This window comes from Notechis scutatus, chromosome 6 (genome assembly GCF_049901735.1).
Source record: "Notechis scutatus isolate UNSWTSFEM ecotype Mainland chromosome 6, rNotScu1.2, whole genome shotgun sequence".
NCBI lineage: Eukaryota > Metazoa > Chordata > Lepidosauria > Squamata > Elapidae > Notechis > Notechis scutatus.
In genome coordinates, this window is record NC_142014.1 from 32,376,618 (window position 1) to 32,397,340 (window position 20,723).

Here is a 20,723-nt window from a genome sequence, read left to right on the forward strand (position 1 = left end):
ATAATTATAGGATAATCTACAGTTATACCTATATCAATTAACATTTGTTTATACATTATTAACTCTGTACATTACAATGATAAACAGGAGAATTCTGCCTCCATAGTAGACAAACTTATATGCTGTTGTCTTATTGACTTCCAGCCTATTAATGTATTACCCAGCATTATGGCTGTTCCTGAAGTCGACTTTCTAGTGTCTCTTTCTGATGCAAAGCTAGCATCTGCATAAGCACTCAAAATTAAATCACCCTTTGGTTCTAAATACAATGAATAATTCATTGTCTTTTAAGATATCTTAATATCCTCTTTGCTGCAATCCAGTGTCTTTCACATGGTGCAGAATTGAATCTAGCCAACTGATTCACGCAGTACGATATATCTGGTCTAGACCAATTACTAATATAACTCAAACTACCAATTAAAGATTGATAAATCACCTTATCAAACTCAGGGCTTTGTTCATCAGTGTTGCTAAACTCCTGACTCATTGGAGTCTTAGCTGGCTTACAAAGCTCCATCTTGTAATCTTTTAGTAATTTGCTTATCTTATCTTCCTGAGATATCTTAAAACCTTTTCTTGTTTTCTTTATATTCAAACCGAGATACTTCTTTATCTCCCCTAATTGCTTGATCTTTATTCTCTTTCCTAATGATGCTATTATTTTATTTGCTTCATCATTAGTTTCAGTTATCAATGCAATGTCATCTGTGAATAGTAATAATAATGATACTTTCCCATTTGTCTCCCTCTTAAACAGACATGGATCGGCTAAACCAGCATTAAATCCTATATTGTCTAGTTCCTTTACAATATACTGGTTCCATTCATAGCCTGATTGTTTAAGACCATAGAGGCTTTTCTTTAACAACCAACAATCATTATTATCCTTATTTTCACTTTTAATACCAACAGGTTTTTCATATAAATAATATGTTTTAATGGGGCGTGCAAGTAAGCAGTTTCCACATCTAGATGGTTAACTATATAGTTTTTACTAGCTGCCCACACTAAAGCTGCCCTCAAGGTTGCTGCCTTAAGACTAGGTGCAAACACCTCATCATAGTCATTAGCATTCTGCCTAAAACCTTGGGCTACTAACCTTGCCTTATGGATTAAATTACCATCCTTATCTGTTTTTACCTTAAATATCCATTTGCAGCCAATGGATTTCTTTCCTACAGGTAATTTGGCATTTTCATACACCTTCATATCACTTAATGAATTCAGTTCCTTATTCATTGCTGCATACCATCTTTCTTTTTCCTTATTAGGATACTTTTAATTTCTTCAACAGAATTAGGAACTTGATTAATCTGGCACACTGTGTTAGCCTGGTACCTATCAGGCGGTCTAGATACATGTGTAGTTCTTCTGGGAATTACAGGGCTTACAGGAGGACTTTGTTGAACTACTACCTGTTCATCTTCCTCATCCTGTTCAGCTATTGAATCTGTTTCTTCCTTTATGGGCACTATTTCATCCTGTATTTGTCTCTTTACTTTATTTTTAAAGTTACAGGGATAACTAATGGGATTTCTATAGGATTCAATAATTACATCTTTATTGGCATCCTGTTCTAATTTCTCCCATCCTTCATGTTCTAGAAATTGGGCACTAGCACTACATAACACTTTAGATGTGCCTTTCTCCCAAAATCTATATGCCCTATGATTTGCCTGATAACCAACGAAGAAAAATCTTTTAGCTCTATGTTGCCCTTTTTTCTGAGTTGTGCAGGAATATGCACCATGCTGGTGCACCAAATGTGTGCAGGTAACTTAGATCAGGTTTCCTGCCATGCCATCTGGTAAATGGAATTTCACCTGTTGTTGTATTAACAACGTTGTTCAATATGTTATTAGCACACATTGTAGCCTCCCCACAAAGAATCAGGTAACCCAGAATCATTTAACATTGTTCTAACCATTGCCTGTAGTGTTTGGCCTCTTCTTTCAATAAAAGCGTTATGTTCTGGCCTGTATGGAGCAGACTTCTTATGCTCTATTCCAGATATCTTAAGTCTGTTCTGGAATTTGTTATTAATAAATTCCGTACCATTATCTGTCACCAGGGTTATCAGTTGACGTTTAGACTTTCTTTCAGCAAACCTAAGCCAATTGAAAAAATGTTGATATGTTTCAGTTTTGCTTTTCATTAAATAGCAAAACCCATATCTAGAATAATGGTCCATAATGCTCAGTATATATCTAGCACCTCCCATACTGGGTTTCTTTGGACCTATTATGTCTGCAAATACTACTTCTAAAGGTTCTTTTGTTTTGAAACCATTTAGCCTATTTGCAGGCAATACCTTGCTCTTATCTTCACAGCAAACATTACAACGCAAATATTTATCACAAGGTTTTAACCTTATTCCTTCAGATAACTCAACTGTACGTTTTAGCATTTTAAAATTTACATGCCCCAAACGCCTATGCAATAAATGGATACATTCATCATGAGGCTTTATATTATTAAATACAGTTTGAGCCTCCCCTTTCTTACTATTATCTAATACATATAATGTTCCATTTAAAGCTGCAGTTACCCTTTTGTTATCTTTTTCAATTATGCAATTATTATCCTTAAAAGTAATTACATAACCTAATTTATCTAATACCCTTACTGAAAGCAAATTAAACTTTAGTTGCGGTACATACAACATTTTATATCCTGGTTTATGTACGGACAACGTGCAAAACCTTGACCTTTTGCTTTCAGGTTCCAGCCGTTAGCAAGAGATATATGTTGAGAGCTTGTAGACATTTTTATAAATTTTGTCTTATCTCTTGTGATGCAGTGGGATGCGCCACTGTCAACCACCCATAAATTATTCTTCACATCAGAGTTGCTAAACATGGCTAGTTCAAATGCTTTCTTTGGCTTTTTACATTCTGGCTTTTTCTCTTTTTACAGAATCTTGCCAAATGTCCTCTGCCTCCACAATTAAAACACTTTTTAATTGTGTATGCCGTTGAAGATAAATTCTCTTCTTCCAGGTGCTTTACTTTACTAAGCTGATTTCTTTCAAGCTTTGAAGATAATTTCTCTTCTTTCTTATCTTCTCTCAGCTCGTCACGCTCACGCCTTCTTTTGGCTTCTTCTAGTAGCCTGCCTGTAATCTCGGTTAATGAGAGGCTTTCTTTTGGCAATACCTCTAACGAAGTCACATAGTCATCATAGCTTTGATCTAATGAAGATAATATTATGTAGACTTGTTGCAGTTCATTAAATATAAGCTCTTTTTCTTGCAAATCTTGAAAAATGCTCTTCATACAGTTTAAATGAACTAACATATCTCCATTCCTCTGAAGATGCGTTCAAAAAGCTTCCGTGTAAGATTTATATGTGCTCCTACACTGTCCCGAACATAAATCTTCCTGAGGTTCTCCCAGCAGTTTGCAGCATTTTCTTCTCCACGAATATGGACAAGCTGCTGATCACAGAGAGTCAGTCCTATGATGCATAAAGCCTGCTCATTCTTCAGTTTAAAGTCTTGTAACTTTTCGTTATCATCATCATTAGCAGGATCCCAGCTACTCACATCTGGTGGGTTTGCTATAATGTCCCACAAACCTTCTCTGCGTAGAAGTAAACTACATTTCATTGACCATGAAACATAGTTTGTTCCATCCAGCCTGGATATCATGGACAGTTGTGACAAATTTACTTGTGCCATTACTCTTCAGATATTTTGACTATTTTAAACTAATTAAAACAGTTTGTTTTTACAGTAATGTGCAACTCACACCAACTCTCTCTGTTATATCCTGGTTAGTTAGACTATGCTGCTGGGCCCATAACCAATGTTAGGGTTTGGGAATTAACCCCTAGCAGAGTATTGCAGCAGTAGTCAAGCCAGGCAGCCAAAGAAGAGCGGAAGGGCCCCAGAGTATACACACACTGAACACAAACACTGTTTGTAGTTTAAATAGTTTTTAATCCAGTTAGAGTTTAAACATCGTCATTCAGTCCATTAAGTCATTCACAGTATTTCCATCCAGTAAGACTCACTAATATAGTCCAAGTTAAGAGTCCTTGCAATACCTTTATCAGCCGATAAAGATATCTTCTCCTCCTCCGGCTTCACTCTCCAGAGAAACAAACGCTGGATATTCAGCAAACAGTAGCAAACAAAAACAGTTCAGTCACAGGCACTCACAGTCAGTAATCACAGTTAGTCGCAGCAGCACACAGTTACAGCCAGACAGTTACAGCCAGAAACAGACAGTAAATCGCAGTAAACTTTCCAGCTTCTAATGCTTCCTTATATTGTAACTTCTAACCGCACCCTTAATCGGCTAATTGCCTGCTGCATTGTGCTTAAAGTGATAAGCACTTAAACCATGATATCTAAGTTTTATATATTTATTCACCCAAACCATATTTGGTATCAATGTTATACCTAACACAAGTATAAAAATTCTCCCTTGTGGATCTACATATTTTTCTACTGCCTTAATTTCTTTTTTATCATATACTGCTATCCCTTTCTGTTTTTGATTTGCCAGGGCTACAGATAACCTTACTAATTTAGGATATTCTAAACATTTCCAAAATTGTTTTTTTAATATGGACTTCTTGCAGGCATACTCTTTCTAATTTCTGTTTGGCTAATCTAGATAGTATATTTTCTTTTAATGGGTGAGTTTAGACCATTTATGTTTAATGATAATAGCTTCGTTTCCGTTTCCGTCTTTCTACTTGTGGGATATTATCTGTCTTCCATTAATTCAAGTCTCTCTTTGCAGGCGTGTTCTTAATTTTCTTCCTTCAGTCTCCTCCTTGTTCTCTCCTTCTTGTTCTAGTCCTCCTATATCTTGCTGTTGTTGTTTTTCTTGGCTTTCTGTCTCTAGCTCGTCTCTACTGCTGCTTTCTGTTCCTCCAATCTGCTCATAGAAATCTTGTGCATTGTCTAAGTTATCTGTCCTGATCCTCTTTTCCTGCCATGTTACCAACAAGCCTTCTGGAATTAACCATTGAAGCATTATATTCTTCTGGATGAGTTGTGTTGCCAAAAACTTACAGTCTTTTCTCTGTTCGCACACCTTCTTAGGAACCTGCTTCAGAGTCATCTTTGTATTCTATTCCATATCTTGTTACTATTTTAGCATTTTCTCAGTGATTTTTCCCTTCCCTTAGTTTTCTCAACCTTGTTTTTAATTATCTCATTCCTTTCTAAGTTCAATTACATATCTTTTTCTAAGTTTCAATATCTTTCTAATCATTATGTTTATACTTTTGTCTGTCCTGTTTCAATTTCATATTTCCTTTTCTCATTAAACAAGTTTTCCCCTGTAGTTACTGATTGGAATATGACACCTTTGTATCTTTTAATTTTTGTCCATTCAGATCTTATTTAAACTTCAATTTATGAATACAATTATAACATTCAATATCTAACCTCTATTTTATAACATATAACTTTTGCTAATCGAATTCTGCTTGGTACATTCTTAAAATACACACTAAGTTCTTAAAGATAAAATATATAGTGTATATAATAATAATACATAAAATACTCATTCTATTCCAATTTGGCTCAACCATTAATGTTAGTTACAATCTTCCATTAATATTAATTAACATCTTTAACATTTCTTTTCAATTAAATATCATACTTCCTTAGGAACACTTGTAATATTTCCATATTTTTTTCATATTTCTTTCATATTTCTCTTCACTTAATTTTTTATAAATCATTAATAACAATTAAAATGTTCCCATCCTTTCCTAATTTCATTCTCTCATTCTCTTTATTTCATTTATTTATTAACAAACATTCCATTACATTACAATAAGTATTTTATCTATCACTTTAATCACACTTGTTTCATATTTTCTAAATTCATTTCTATTTCTAATATAACAATGCTATCTTATGTACCCTTGCAGAATCCTCTCTTTCAGTTAAATTTTCACCCATTATCTCTATGTCTTCTAAATAGGCCTATACCTTTAATCCTTATACGTTTTCCCTGTTTCTCTATATCCTGTTTCTGTCCTTTGTAACTTCTTTTCCTTTCCTTCTTCCCCTTCTTCTCCCTCCCCTTTTAGACCCCTTGTCTCTCTAATTCTAATTCTCTCTTCTATGATCCTCTCTTCTGTTTTTTCCTAATATTGTAATTGCTTTTCAAACTGTTATTTTTTGTTGTTTTTTCAAATCTTACATTTTTCACTCTTTCCCCCCTTTCCTTCCCCCCACATAGGATTACTTGATAATTAAAGATGGCTTCTTCTTTGTCCCACCCTTCTTGTTCTTCAAGCATTTCTTGTTGTTTCTCATTGTTCAAGATCTCCATTTCTAAAAATTGAAATACGAAGCCGAAAAAACCTCTTCCTTCTTGTGCATCTTCTTTCTGTTTTTTAAGTTCCATTTTCAGTTCTTCCAAGAGTGATGCCATTTTAAACACTTTTAAACAACCACCCAATTGATTTTAGTCATTTAAATCTAATAACAAAAAATCCAAAAATCACCAAGTAATCCAAATAATCCAAGGCTGTTTCTTGTTTCTTTTTTCCACTTTCTCTTCCTGGGGTTCTATTATCTTGTTACAAAGTTTCAGTTAGAATGTATTTTTTAGGAATCTTGTTAAGGTTTCACTGTTAATTGCTTTTACTTCCAGGTGGTCTCCTCCATTTTTCCAGATTCCACCCTTTTGTTTTTTCCTTTTCTCTTCTTTCCTTCTTTTAAAAGTTTTTAAATATCCAATAAATCTTTATTATCCCTTTGACATTTTATTTTCAGCTTGAAGGCCTATTAATGTCAAAGTGATTTTTTTTCAATTATTTACTTAAGTCTCTTAACTATCAGTATGGGGAAGAAAAGAAAAAAAAACCAAATCTTTTTCCTTCTCTCTCTCCTTCACCACTTCAGAAATCTTCTTTGGGAACAATGTTATTCTTTATAGTTCAGATACCAGGGTACCTTATGTTGTTGCTTTTTCAGTTCAACCTGGTCAGTCAAAGCTTTCTTGTCTTATCTTCCTCCTGCACAATCTTTTCCGGTCGGGTTCTTCTTTGAGGTGGCCATTTCTGATCACCGCTGCAACCGCCTTTGGGAAAGGGAGTAATGGCCGGTTGGGGAGGAGAGATGTGGCTCTCTTCGACCCTGCTGGCAGTCTTCCCCCCTCTTCACCACCTCTATGGGGTGGCTTTGCCCCGAATCCAGCCATAAAGAAGCCCAAACCGGAAGTCGGGATGGGAATAATTTTGTGCTTTGGAAGATACTTGATTATTATATGTATGATTGGTGACAGGCGATTAAAAGATTTAGGATTTGCTCTATTGTATTATTATATTAATTTCTACATTCAGAATATATTTTATTACAATACTTGCTCATTCTGCATGGTGTTATCTCTCTCCCCCTCCCCCCTCTCTCTAACCATTCAGCTATTTTTCTATTTCTATCTTTCTAGCTTATCTATCTATCTATCTATCTATCTATCTATCTATTTACAGATCTTTTTCTGTAATGTGATTCTGTTGATGGATCTTTTATAGGGTCCACAGAATAGAAAACTAAAGACTTCCGGTTTGCAGGGCTTTGGCGGCAGGCAGGAATCTGCGATCGTGTGCGGTTTCTGCCTGGGCTCGCCGCTGGAGCACCCCGAGCCAGCTGGCTTCGGGGCTAAGCCACCCCGTAGAAGTGGTGAAGAGGGGGGAGATCGCCAGCAGGGTTGAGGAGAGCCGCATCTCTCCTCCTCAGCTGGTCAAACTCCCTTTCCCGAAGGCGGTAGGAGCGGTGGTCAGAAATGGCCACCTCAAAGAAGCACTCAACCAGAAAAGAAAGTGCAGGAGGAAGATAAGAAGTGAAAGTTTTGGCTGACCAGGATAAAAAGCAACAACTAAGGTACCCTGGAATTTAAATTTTATAAAAGATAACATCGCTCCCAAAGAAGAGTCGGAAGCAGCGAAAGAAAGTGAAACAGGAAATTTTTTTTTTCTTCTCTCTCCTTCCTCACATTGACAATGAAGAGAGCTGAATAAGAAATCGGAAAAATCCACTTTGGCTCCAATAATTAAGCTGAAAATATAATTAAATGCCAAAGGGACAATAAAGATTTCTGGACACTAAAAAATCCTTTTTGTTTATAAGTAGGAAGGGAGAGGAAAAGAATAAAGGCAGGATCTGGGAGGAGGAGACTGCCTGGACTTTAAAATAATTTAAAGTTAAATCTCAATAAGACTTCTAAAAGATACATTTTAATTGGAACTTTGTAACTAAATAGTAACCCCAGGAAGAGAAAGTGAAAAAAGAAGAAAGTGTAAAAAGAAATAGCTTGTGTGTATTTGGATTGCTTGGTGACTTTGGGATTTTTGGATATTATATTTGAATGACTAAAAACAATTGGGTGGTTGTTTAAAAAATTCTACAATGGCATTATCTCTGGATGAACTGAAAATGGAATTTAAAAAATATAAAGAAGAGACACAAGAAGGGAAGGGCTCCTTTGGCTCCATTTTTCAATTCTTATAAATGGTGATTCATAACTACGAGAAACAACAAGAAAAGACTGCGCAACAAGAAGATTGGGACAAAGAAGAAGCCATCTTTAATGCTATTTGGGGAAGAAAGAGGAAAGGGGGGAAAGAGAATGGAGAATTTAAGACTTAAAAAAACAACCAAAAAAGGGAAAAATAATTTGAAAAGTGGATGTAATGCTGGAAAGCAACAGAAAAGGGGAATACAGAAGAGGGAAATGGAGGTGGAGAGACAGGGGGGTAAAAAGGAGAGAGAGAAGAAGAAAGGGAAGAAGGAAAGGAAGAGAAGTTACAAACGTTTGGAGCAATATGTAAAGAAACAGGACTTTTTCAGAGATAATGGGTGAAAATCTAACTGAAAAGGGGATTCTGTGAAGGTACATAAGATGGTATTGTTATATTTGTAATAGAAATAATGTTAGAAAATTGGAAACAACATATGATTAAAAAGAGGGATAAAATAGTCAGTGTAATTTAGTGAAACTTTTGTGAACAAAATAAATGAAATAAAATAAATGAGAGAATTGAATTCGGAAGGAATGGGAACATTTTAATTACTCAATGTTTTATAAAATATAAGTAAAGTGTGTGGGGGAATTAACTATGGAAAGTTTATAAGTGTTCCCATAGAAATATGATATTTATCTGAAAAGTAATGTGTAAAATGTTAAGATTTAAATGAATATCAATATTAATGATAGAATTGAATTGGCATGGATTGTTGTTCTAATTATATTATACATTTATAATTTTTTCTTTTTTAAAAAATACAGTGTGTAGTTTTAGAAAGTACCAAGCAGAATCTGAACGGAAGTTATGTATTATATTAAGTGTTATAATTTTAGGGGAAAGATATAAAGGCGTCATACTCCAATCAGTGATTACAGGAGAAATTTTATTTAATGAGAAAAGATAGTAGACAGTTGAAACAGGACAGACAAAGAATATAAGTATAATGATTTGAATTGAGATGAAATAAATAAATAAAATTAAGAAAGTTAAAAGAGGGGAGAAGCTATATCGAAAATGTAGAATAGTAACAAGATATGGAATGGAATATAAAAATGAGCATGAACTTGAATTTGTGTCTGTACGAAGGGATGTAACCCGGGATTATGTTGCTTTCAAAAAAGATGTTTTATGTTTTTATGTTTTATGTTTTGTTCATTTATGTTTGTTTTCAAAAATCAATAAAATTTTTTTTTTAAAAAAGAATAGAAAACTAAAGAAAACCCTCTATAAAAATTACCTGTGGAATTTTTTTAAAAAATGATAAGCACTGTCAGTGTCTGGATGGGGAAGAGCAGATTTTGAATTATTCCAAAGACAGTATATTTGATTTTGTGGCCCTAACAGATCCAACTTTGAAATGGTTGTACTTCTCCTGTTAGAGGAAGTTCAACAGGACCTCAAAGTTCACAACTTTGAGGTCCTCTTGAACTCACAACTATTGTTTGATCAGCATGTGGCAGCTGCCACCTGGAGGGTGTTCATACAGTTATATCTTGAGTTTCTATTTTGGCCCATTTCTCAGTTAGGAGGCCTGGCTTTCAGTCAGTTGTGACTTATTTGCCTTCTGCATGGGCCTGCATTTTGAAAAATGCAACTGGATAGGGATAGATACATAGTTGGGTGTATTGGTTGCCAGTTGGCTTCTAGGTGTGATTCCAGGTTTCCTTGAAAGGCCTTTTTGGTTCCAGATCATGTTATCACTGTCACTCTGATCAGTTTGAATAGGGACATTCATAGATCCATTCTATAAGACATGGTTGCATGACCAGACTTTGGAAGCAAAGTTTTGGGTCACTGCTTTCATCCTTGGGAATTTCTTCCCCATAGAGATCCACTCTGCTGCTTTTCTCTTAGATTTCAGGGGAACAGTTAAAGTCCAGTTATTCCATCTAGTTCAGAAGGAAGGCAGAAATCTGGTGGATTCATATGTTTGCATATTTTACTGCTTTGATGTTGAGCTATTTATTTATATTATGATTGGGTTTATTTATTTATTTTTCTTATTGTGTGTATCTTAACTGTTAGCTGCCCAGAGTCTCTGTGGATGACTTCATATAAGTAACTAAAGTTAAATGCTTTATGCAACTTGTAGTTTTCTCTACAAGTTTCTACAACTTGTAGGCGTACATTCAGAAATTGCACTCTTATAGTGAATAATTACATTTAAACTTTCTTTTAAGAGTTGCTTTTCATATTTGTGGAATTCTTCTCTACACATGCTAATAGGCAATTTTACCTTTCTTGTTTAGAGTTACAACCAATATTGGAGGTGGGGTGGTAAAGAGAGAGAGAGAGAGAGAGGGAAAGAGATGTAATGTCATATTTTTCAGTGAGGCATATGCTGCTGTGTGGCATTGTGTCTTTTGTCTATGGGCATCACTGCATGTCATGTATTCTAGACCAAGAATAAGCACTTGACTTTTCTATACACATATGCACATAAGGATTCTTTTGCACATGCAAAAATATCTTGCTGATTAGGACAATTGTCAGGTTTTTCTATACCCCTCAAGCATAATGCAGTTGTTGTTTTTTCTCCTTAAACTGAACTACATAGTTTATCTCTCTGTCTCTTCACTTCAGGTGACCGATATGATGCTTCAGGACAAGCCTTACCCTGACTGGGGAAAATCTGCCAGGGCTTTTTGGAAAAGGGGGAACATTAGGATCATTTTATTCTGGTAGGAAAAATCACACTTTACATTAAAAACATTGATATTCTAAATTTCTTGTAAGCCATCATGAAGGGATTGTTTCCTAAAAAAAATTACAATTTAACCTTCTCCATTAAAATAAAATACCAAACTGTTCTGTCAAAAGGAAAGGTCAGGGCTCGCTTTCCAGCAGGGAGATCGCCTGGCAGAGAAAAGAAAAAACAAATGCAGTCATAAATAATGGAATATGTTGATACTAGTTTGAAATCCCTGAGTTTTGTAAAATCCTGGATGGCCTGTAGGTGAGTTGCTGTTCCTATATGGCAGATTGCTAAGATGTCTTTGACTGACTTGCTTCCCTGTAGATAAAAGTTAGTCTTATTCAGTACCTCTTTAACTAAGTATTCCCACACATTTTCCTTTTCAGGAAATAAGTTTCTACAAAACTCTCAGTTACGTATTTCACCAGATAAATTGAATGGAATGTCAAAACAGTCTCCTGCTCTCTCCCCCGCCCCCAATTATCTTCATTGCAAAATAGAATCTTTAGTGCCCACTTGTCAGTCTCTGGGTCCTCTTGTAGTCACTCTTCTGCGTGGAGGCTGATTCTGTGCTGTGACTGAAGACTGCTGGTTTGATGTGTATCCAATGTATCCAGGCATTTCTTTCTGCTGCCTTTACAGCAGTGTGGGTTGTGAGGAAGATCTGGAAGGGTCCATTCCACTTGGGTAGTAGTGGTGATTTCCTGGCGAAAGACTTGATCCAGAGCCAGTCTCCAGGCTCAAGGGGGTGAAGGTTTTCTTCCAGTGGCAGGGTCTGGGTCATGGCACTCTGTCTCCAAAGTCTGTGGAGTTGTTAATGCAAGGCTAAAAGATACGATAAAATCACACACACACCCTTTCTAAACTAAGGGAGTGAGAGTCTAAGCCAAGGCTGTCCAACCTTGGCAACTTTAAGACTTGTGGACTTCAACTCCCAGAATTCCTCAGCCAGCAAAGCTGGCTGAGGAATTCTGGGAGTTGAAGTCCACAAGTCTTAAAGTTGCCAAGGTTGAACACCTGGTCTAAGCCTTTTAGGGTGTCTGGTGGCCGGCCAAACAGTAATTCAAACAGACAAATGCCTAAGTCTTTTCAGGATCGAGTCCTAAGGTGAAATAGGCAGTATTTGAGGCCGTAGTAGATGGGTTTCCTGACAGTTTTCCTAGGAGGGTCTTGAGTCCTTTGTTCTCCCCATCAACCTCCCCAGACGAGCAAAGGTGTGAAGGAGTGTGAAGATTCTGGGCAGCCCTCAAGGCCTGCAAGACATGAGTGGCGATTGAGACACAAAATGTATAGCTCTGTCCATGTCCACGATGCTTGGTACTCCAACCTGGGGACTATGTTTTTTAACAGGTGCCTTGCTGTCTCAAGGGAAGTGGCATGGGGAAGGCCTCTATCCAGTGGGTGAATTGATCACTACATACTAGAACAAGCCATTGGCTCAAGGCAGTTGAATATAGTCTAACTGTAGTTTCTCAAAGGGGCATTGTGCCCATGGCCTCCGTCCCACATGTATCACCCTTTTGGATGAGGCAATATTGGCCTGACAGGTCTGGCAACATTTCGCTATCTGTGCAGCCTCACTGTATACCCCTGGCACAAGTTAAAGAAACAATGATAACATGGGCAATTTTTTTTGGTTATGCTATAGAATTAGATAGATGGCAGGAGTTATGGGACAGGAATTATAAATTGACAATATTTACAGCATATGAAGAAAATTTGTATAAGATGTTTTACAGATGGCACCTAGCACCAGCAAAACTAGCGAAGATGTTCAAAGATAAATCAACTAAATGTTGGAAGTGTCACCAAACACCACGAACATATTACCATATGTGTTGGACTTGTGTAGAAGCTAAAAGATATTGGACTAAAATACACACATGGTTGGAAAAAATGATTAAACAACATATAGATTTGAATCCTGAAATATTTTTATTAGGAATAGTACTTGAAGGTTATAGTAAAGAAAAAACATACTTAATTATACATGTTTTAACAGCAGCTAGAATTGCTCAAAATTGGAAAAGTGATAAGATACTGAATGAATAGATTAACATTAGAAATTAAAGAAAAAGAAGAAACTGAGTATTACATGGTATGGGACTTGTTTTTAAAAAGTGAAAGGGTGATTGATCTTTAAGAATAATGAGTATCGGGCATAACTGGAAATACAAAAGAACGCTTTCAGTACTTTGTCGTTCTATGTTCACTCACAGAAAAAAGAAGAAGGAATTGAGGGTTAAAAAATGCCTGGGAACAGTATGAGAACTCCAATTGGAAACCGTGGCAAATATTGATTTGCTTACTTGCTATTTATGCATCTGCCTACGCATTTATCTTTCCTAAAATAACACATGTGCATAGACATCCAGAATTATTGTTTGTGTTTCCACTGTCTGAAATATTTCTAAAGCATATTTAGAAGAGAGATTCACAGCTAATGTGCAAGGAGAGCCTAAAGCAAGCAATTTAGTGGTGGTAATTCAAACTATATGAATTGCCTTCCTAAATAATTGTGGGTTTCATTTGTTAATATATATCTTACTGTGAGTAGTTGCTGTTTAATGAATATGTTTACAGTTCACTAATATTGTGGGAGAAATATAACTACAACTTAAGCTTTTATATCAGCTATTTAAGATTTGAGCTGGTTAAGGCTAGGACAGTATTTTCATAGTCTGCCAATTCCAGTTGTGAGTAAGAACAAAGGCAGCAGTCAGAAATTGAGTAGAAGAGGAGAGAGAGAGAGAGAGAGAGAGAGAGAATGCACATACACATACTTCAGAGCATATCAATGAACACCCCCCCAATTATCCATCTGCATATTTTCACAAGCAAGCAAAGGGACCTCATTGTTTTAAATGTTTGCAGCCCAAACATGGAAGAACTCTATCAAATCTGTGACATTTTAAAGAACTTGACAGTACTTAAGAAAGGACCTTCTCTGAATACAAGAAGTTGGTTGACCCATTCACATACATACCAGTGTTAGGATTCAAATTTCTTTACTACTGGTTCTGTGGGCGTGACTTGGTGGGCGTGGCAGGGCTTGGTGGGCGTGGCAGGGGAAGGATACTGTAAAATCTCCATTCCCACCGCACTCCATGGGAAGGATACTGCAAAATCTCATTCCCTCCCCACTTCTGGGGGAAGGTTACTTCAAAATCTCCATTCCCTCCCCACTTCTGGGGGAAGGTTACTTCAAAATCTCCATTCCCTCCCCACCCCACTAACCTGCTTTCCAGCTCTGTTCTCCTGTGCAGGACAACAAAAGAAGACCTAGTCAATCAGCTAGGACTCAAGAGACAGAGAATAGATGGGGGCAGGGCCAGTCAGAGATGGTATTTGCTGGTTCTTTGAACTACTCAAAATGATAGGGTTGTAGCCCAGCACATATAAAACAAATCTAATTGTAGAAGATTGATTTACAAGAATATTCATGCAATGGTATTTTAAGTTTAACAAAGAAAATGATGTTGTATTTTCAAATTGTTTTGGAGATAACTAGTAATTAGTAATCCTAATTGAATTTTGATTTTTTTTCTTTTTAGGACAGTTTTATTTACTTTGACCTCAGTGGTTGTGCTGATCATCACAACAGACTGGATAAGCTGGGACAAGTTGAATCGTGGATTTCTGCCAAGTGATGAGGTTTCAAGAGCTTTCCTGGCTTCCTTCATCTTAGTTTTTGACCTTCTTATTGTCATGCAGGTGTGTTATTCCAGTATTCCTTCCACAGAGTGCTTAAGTGGCCAGAAATCATCTTATTCTGATGTATTCTTTTTATGTAAACTCTTATAGATTTTACAAATGGAGGCGTTCTACTCAAAATGGCACGGAGAAAAATCGAAATAGGATAAACATATGAGAAGGTTTTCCTTGAAAAACCTTCCTTGTGAATTTGAAATAAATATTTTAGCAAAGTAAGGTTGTTTCACATGTATCACATTAAAAATTAACTTGTATTGGTAGGCAGTTTCATTCTCTTTACACCAAGCACTCCTTCATTTATAATCAGTTTCTTTTTACCAACTACTGTTTCCAAGGAGATGGATTCTTAAAGATGATCTCATTTTTGCTTTTTTGAGACTTAATGCTAAAACAAGAGTACATAATCCTGCACAAAATTGTCCTGATAAAAAAGAAGCCTCCTTGATAGCTCTTTTCTACTATTTGATTTTTTTCTTTTGTTACAAATGAATCAAAAGGTCTATCTAATGAGGGTTTATTTATTTTTAATAGTTCTAATTTCTTTTGTTTCTGGCTACATTTCCAAGTTTGGTTTAGTTTCATGGTAATCTTTTAATAGCTGTTAAATGTCATGAAACTGTTAACAGTTACATTTTTCAGGGAAACACTAAATGTTTCAACCATTTTGCATGCAAATTAACATAGCAACATGTAGTCTTTCATTGACTTAATTCCTATATTATTATTGATATAGTTTTGCTTTCCAAGCTGAAGCCTTACTTTACAAAATATGGGCTCAATCCATCAGTTTTAATGTCCTTTTTGTTAAAATAGTCAGATTACATCAAAACTTAAACATCTTTTGTACAAATGCAGACAAAATTTTAGTTTTGAACTGTGTCAACATTGTACTCCTAATTGCACAATATTATATACTGATGTAGGAGATTGTGCTTACTGGTCTTTGAAAACTGAGCCAAAAAAAATTAAAAGGAAGGCAAATAGTTGCAACAGTAATAGGAACTCTCATATAATTATAACTCCAAGATTTTGCAATTTCATAAAAATCTTAGTTCCTTAGAGCAATACTGACTTAAGCTACCAGTTCTGCTTCTTCCCAAATTATTTCTGGTTTGATTCTTTACCATATGGATGAACCTCTTGTTCTTTATTGTTAGGTGGACGTCGTCTCTATGGTCTGAAGGGAAAAGGAGTTGTCACTATCTTCTTTGACTAATTCCTGATCTGTCTTCCCTAAAGAGAGTTTGTCCTCAGTAGATGTTGCCACCTGATTGTCATTTTCTGTCTTTTGGAAGACTGTGCACCTTAAATGACCTCTGTCACTGCCATAGGCAAGATTTTCACTAAAGGTGCCTGTGAAGGGACAAGGCAAATGGGTGACATGCAGTGGTTCCTTTAAGAGGAATTGGTTGTGGCTTGGCTGGAAAATAGAAGGAGTCTATTCTCTCATGTGCTTGTCAGCATGCTGTTAACAGAGGTTGGTTTGTGCACGCTTCCTAAACAGACATCTCCCTTAATGACCCATCCTAGGTAATTTCTGAATGTATGGAGTACTGTGGCGACCATTGATCTGAGCTCTTGCCTTGTGGACTTGTAAAATATCTCTCCCTAGGAGCAAGTTTGAGCTTGAGGATTGAGCTCTGGTATCAGATGTGCTACGTGGTTCAAATATGGGTGATGAATCATTGCATCTGGCATAGGGATTTCAGATCTATGGTCAGGAATCTGGTTGCATTCAGTAAGAGTTGGTAAAGTCAGACATGTTTTCCCATCTACTGACTCGACTTGGTAACCAGATGCTCTTCTCCCCACATCTCCACAATTTATGCACAAGTTTTTTTAAGGAATGTGGAGTGCTAGGCCCTTTAATGTCAAATTCATCAAAGAAGGCTGAGCTGGCTAAAGACCTGTTTCTTTGTTCATCTAGAATAGCATAAAACTTAATGGCTTTGTCTCTTTGGCCTGCTGGGTAGACTCTGACTAAACAGACTTTGGAGCAGGAAAGGACTTGCCGTCTGCAATCTTACCAAACCAGGCAAGTTGGATGGCTCGCATGCCAGGCAAGGAGTGAGAGGACAGGGAGGGGAGGGGCCAGCCAGTGGAGCGATTTGCCAGTTTCCGAACTGGGGACAATCGTGTGTGCAGCGTTTGCAAGAAATCATCAGCTGTGCCGCCTGGACAGCTGACAAGCGCTGTGCTCAGGCACGCGGCATTTGAAAATCCTCTTGTTTCTTGCTTTTTCAACCTCAGCTGTGCCGCACAAAGCAGCTGAGGAGGAAAAAGCAGGGACCTCACCCTTTCCATTGACCTCACCCCTTTCCATTGACCTCACCCCTTTCCTAAGAGGTCTGTAGGGGGTGTGCATAAGCGCACCAACGTGCCTACCGTCCCTGTCCTATTGTTTCTCTTATTCTTTTTTATTTTTCTTATATGTACCCATTTCATGTATTCACAACTATGTATACACTTATACTTATTATCTTGTAAACAATTGGCAAATCAAATAAATAAAAAAATAAAAATAAATATTGTTTCTCTTATTCTTCTTTTATTTTTCTTATATGTACCCATTTCATGTATTCACAACTATGTATACACTTATACTTATTATCTTGTAAACAATTGGCAAATCAAATAAATAAATAAATAAAATAAAGGGCAACCTAGAGGTCAGGCAGGCGGGTGGGCCAAACACCGAGCCGGTTCGGTGTCAGCTGCTCTTCACAGCTACAGGTTCTATAAAACCGGGCCGAACTAGTAGCATCCCACCCCTGGTTTTGTTTGTTAAAACTTGGTAGTGCAAATGTAATTAAAATCAGAGTGCTGTTGATTTGTTTGGTTGCTTGCTTTGATAAATCTGCTCAAGTGATTCCTAATAGTGAAAATGAAATTCATACTGAAAATGAAATTTATATATATTTTTTACAAGTTTACAAAGAAAGGCATTTTGATTGGAGATGCTGAACACATATATGTCTGCATATGCGATTGCATTGGGATCAGAGGGAATACAACAGCTTCTCCTTCCCTTTTTATTCTTAAGCCTTGTATTTAGTTTTATGATTCATTCATTGCCTAAAGGACTTGATTTATGGGGCAGGTTTTTTTCCCCTTTGGCTATGCCTGAGATGTTTTGCTTGGAAGTAAAAGCAGGAAATAATTTATTGATTTTTATGCATAAAGCAAGTGCGGTGTGTTTTCCTTAATAGCGGCATATTTCATTTCTTTCAGTCCCTGTGAATAAGAAATGCAGTATCTGGGTGGAAAGTTAAGTGCAATATCTCAGGCAGTAGCATGCTATCTTTATGAAGCTTTGTCTTATTACTGAAAACAATAAAACTGGTAGACCTTATATTAATAGGGAGAGGCCACTGTATATTTATTGCCCTCCTGATTAAGATTTGAGTAAATGATGCACAATCAATTAAAAAGGGCTCCTTATGGAGATGTCTGAGAGGGCTTCTATGATGGAGAAATTGGACATGTGCTTGCCTTGGCTATAGAAAGTTGTTGGTATGAATTAAATAGCATGTGGTTTTCTTCCTTGTACCTCCTACCCTGCTGGTTCTGCTTTTGTTAGATCCTGAAGTTTTGGAATTGTAAGCTGCTACTCTGAGATAATCACATAAACATCCATCATATTATTTGTTTTTGATCAAATATTCACAATTACACACAATTACCTTTGGTAAGCTAAGTCAAATTTTCTGGAACTTTTGAGTGAAACTGCTAGCTGATTTCATTCTGTGGTTCTAATTTTCTACTGTAATTTTTCATTACTGAGTCCCTTTAAAGTGGATATTTCTAATAGAGATTCCTTGCCAGCCAGCAGAATTTAGACATTCCCAATAAAGATTCCTTCATGAAGGCTGTATATCCAGAATATACAGGTCCACATGGAATCATAGCTACAAAAGGGAAACAAAATGCTGCCATTTTAATGGTCTACAACAGAGATCGCCAAACTTGACAACTTTTAGACTTGTGGACTTCAACTCCCAGAATTCTCCAGCTAGCATACCACTGGTCTACAAGAAAGCTTAATGACACAACTGAATTATTCCCCATGTGTGATGTACCATGTTACAACTTGTTGGTTTCTCTAGGAACAAAATTAACTACATTTTGTCAATAAACTGAAAAAATTGGCAATTCCTCAATTTAGATGAGACTAGGTAATATTTATTTTTTTAAAAAAAATCACATTCATTTCAAAAAACAACTGCATCAAAGGTGAAGGCTTCTTTTGGTCCCCAGGTCCATCTCACCTTCTTATTTATTTATTTATTTATTTATATTTATTTTTGTCAATTGCTTACCAAATAATAGGTATAAGTAAAAACATAGTTATGAATACATGGATACATATAAGAAAGAAAAAAAAAGAAACAATAGGACAGGGATGGTAGGCACATTGGTGCACTTATGCACGCCCCCTACAGATCTCTTAGCAAAGGGGTGAGGTCAATAGTAGACAGTCTAAGGTTAAAGTTTTTGGGGTTTGGGGAAGAAACCAGAGAGTCAGGTAGAGTATTCCAGACATGGACCACTCTGTTACTGCAGTCGTATTTCCTGCAATCAAGTTTGGTGTGATTAAGTTTGAGTTTGTATCTATTGTGTGCTCTTGTGTTGTTATGGTTGAAGCTGAAGTATTCATTGACAGGTAGGACATTGCAATGTATGATTTTATATATTATATGTAGATCGGACCAAAGGAGGCGTAGTTCTAGGTTTTCTAGGTCTAGAATTCCGAGTCTGGTGGCATAAGGTATTCTGTAACAAGTAGAGAGCTCTTCTTGTGAAATATTTCTGGACTTTCTCAACTGTGTTAATATCAGATACGTAATGTGGGTTCCAGACTGATGAGCTGTATTCGAGCTGTATTCGAGCTGTATTCAACCTCTGTATTCCAGTTTCCAAGATTCTGTATATGCCCCTTCATTAAATATAATTCATTGATATCAGTCCTTGAAACTTCTTACTTCCTACAAAAGAGATATATGGTTTTATATTTTGGATGTAGACCATGGCTATCATAAGGATTCTGGCTGGTAGAACAAGTTGCTATTTATGATTTAAGATGCCAATGCCTCTTGATTCCTAATTGTATCACAATTTCTTACATCATCTAAAGACAATCCTCACTCAATTGTACAAAATCAGCATATTTAGCCAAGCACCAGTCTTATGGAAAACACTACAGCCAATGTATCAAAGGATGCATATTCACACCTGTTATGTGCATATCCAGGAATGAAGACATTTCAATCTATCAAACTATATAACATAAATAAACAGACAGATTGCTTAATATAGTCTAGTAATTTTGGGGGGATTTCACTAGGAGTCCCTAGAATATAAAATACAATCTGCATCTCTGTGAAATATTAAAATACTACCTTCATGAAAGACGAGATTTTAGAATATGAACAGAAGGAGTCTAATCTAATGCATAGAGCAATGATTTTAGAACAATTTTCTATGTTAACAAGATATCTCTTTTGTCTTCTGCAACAGTTTTACTTTTGCATCAATTTTGTAGCCAACTACTGTCTGTAAACTGACAGTTTAATTATGATAGCAAGGACTGTTCCTAGAAATTAAAAGAATGAATTCTGTTTATAGTTTATAATGGAGCACAGCGGGGTCCAATTTTTGCACTCTTTTCCAAAAATATACATAATAGAACAATATGGAGGTCAAAGTTGAACTGTGGGGTCCTTGGTGCTCTTGAAGCATGGTTGTTTGGTTGCAGACATGTTATTACCTGAATAGGTAACATCATCAGTACTATTGAGTGTGGGATTTGTTT

The 20,723-nt window shown here is 36.4% G+C and overlaps 1 protein-coding gene across 3 annotated transcripts in view; it reads left to right on the forward strand.

Annotated features, from left to right (window-relative positions):
- The window catches only part of TMEM117 (transmembrane protein 117), a 71,771-nt gene that overhangs the window by 28,577 nt on the left and 22,471 nt on the right, over positions 1–20,723 (forward strand). For all 3 annotated transcript variants that reach the window (XM_026667839.2, XM_087967894.1, XM_026667840.2), the window contains exons 5-6: positions 11,086–11,183; positions 14,752–14,911. In XM_026667839.2, the coding sequence (XP_026523624.2) occupies positions 11,086–11,183; positions 14,752–14,911 (258 nt within the window). The remainder of the gene's footprint in view (positions 1–11,085; positions 11,184–14,751; positions 14,912–20,723) is intronic.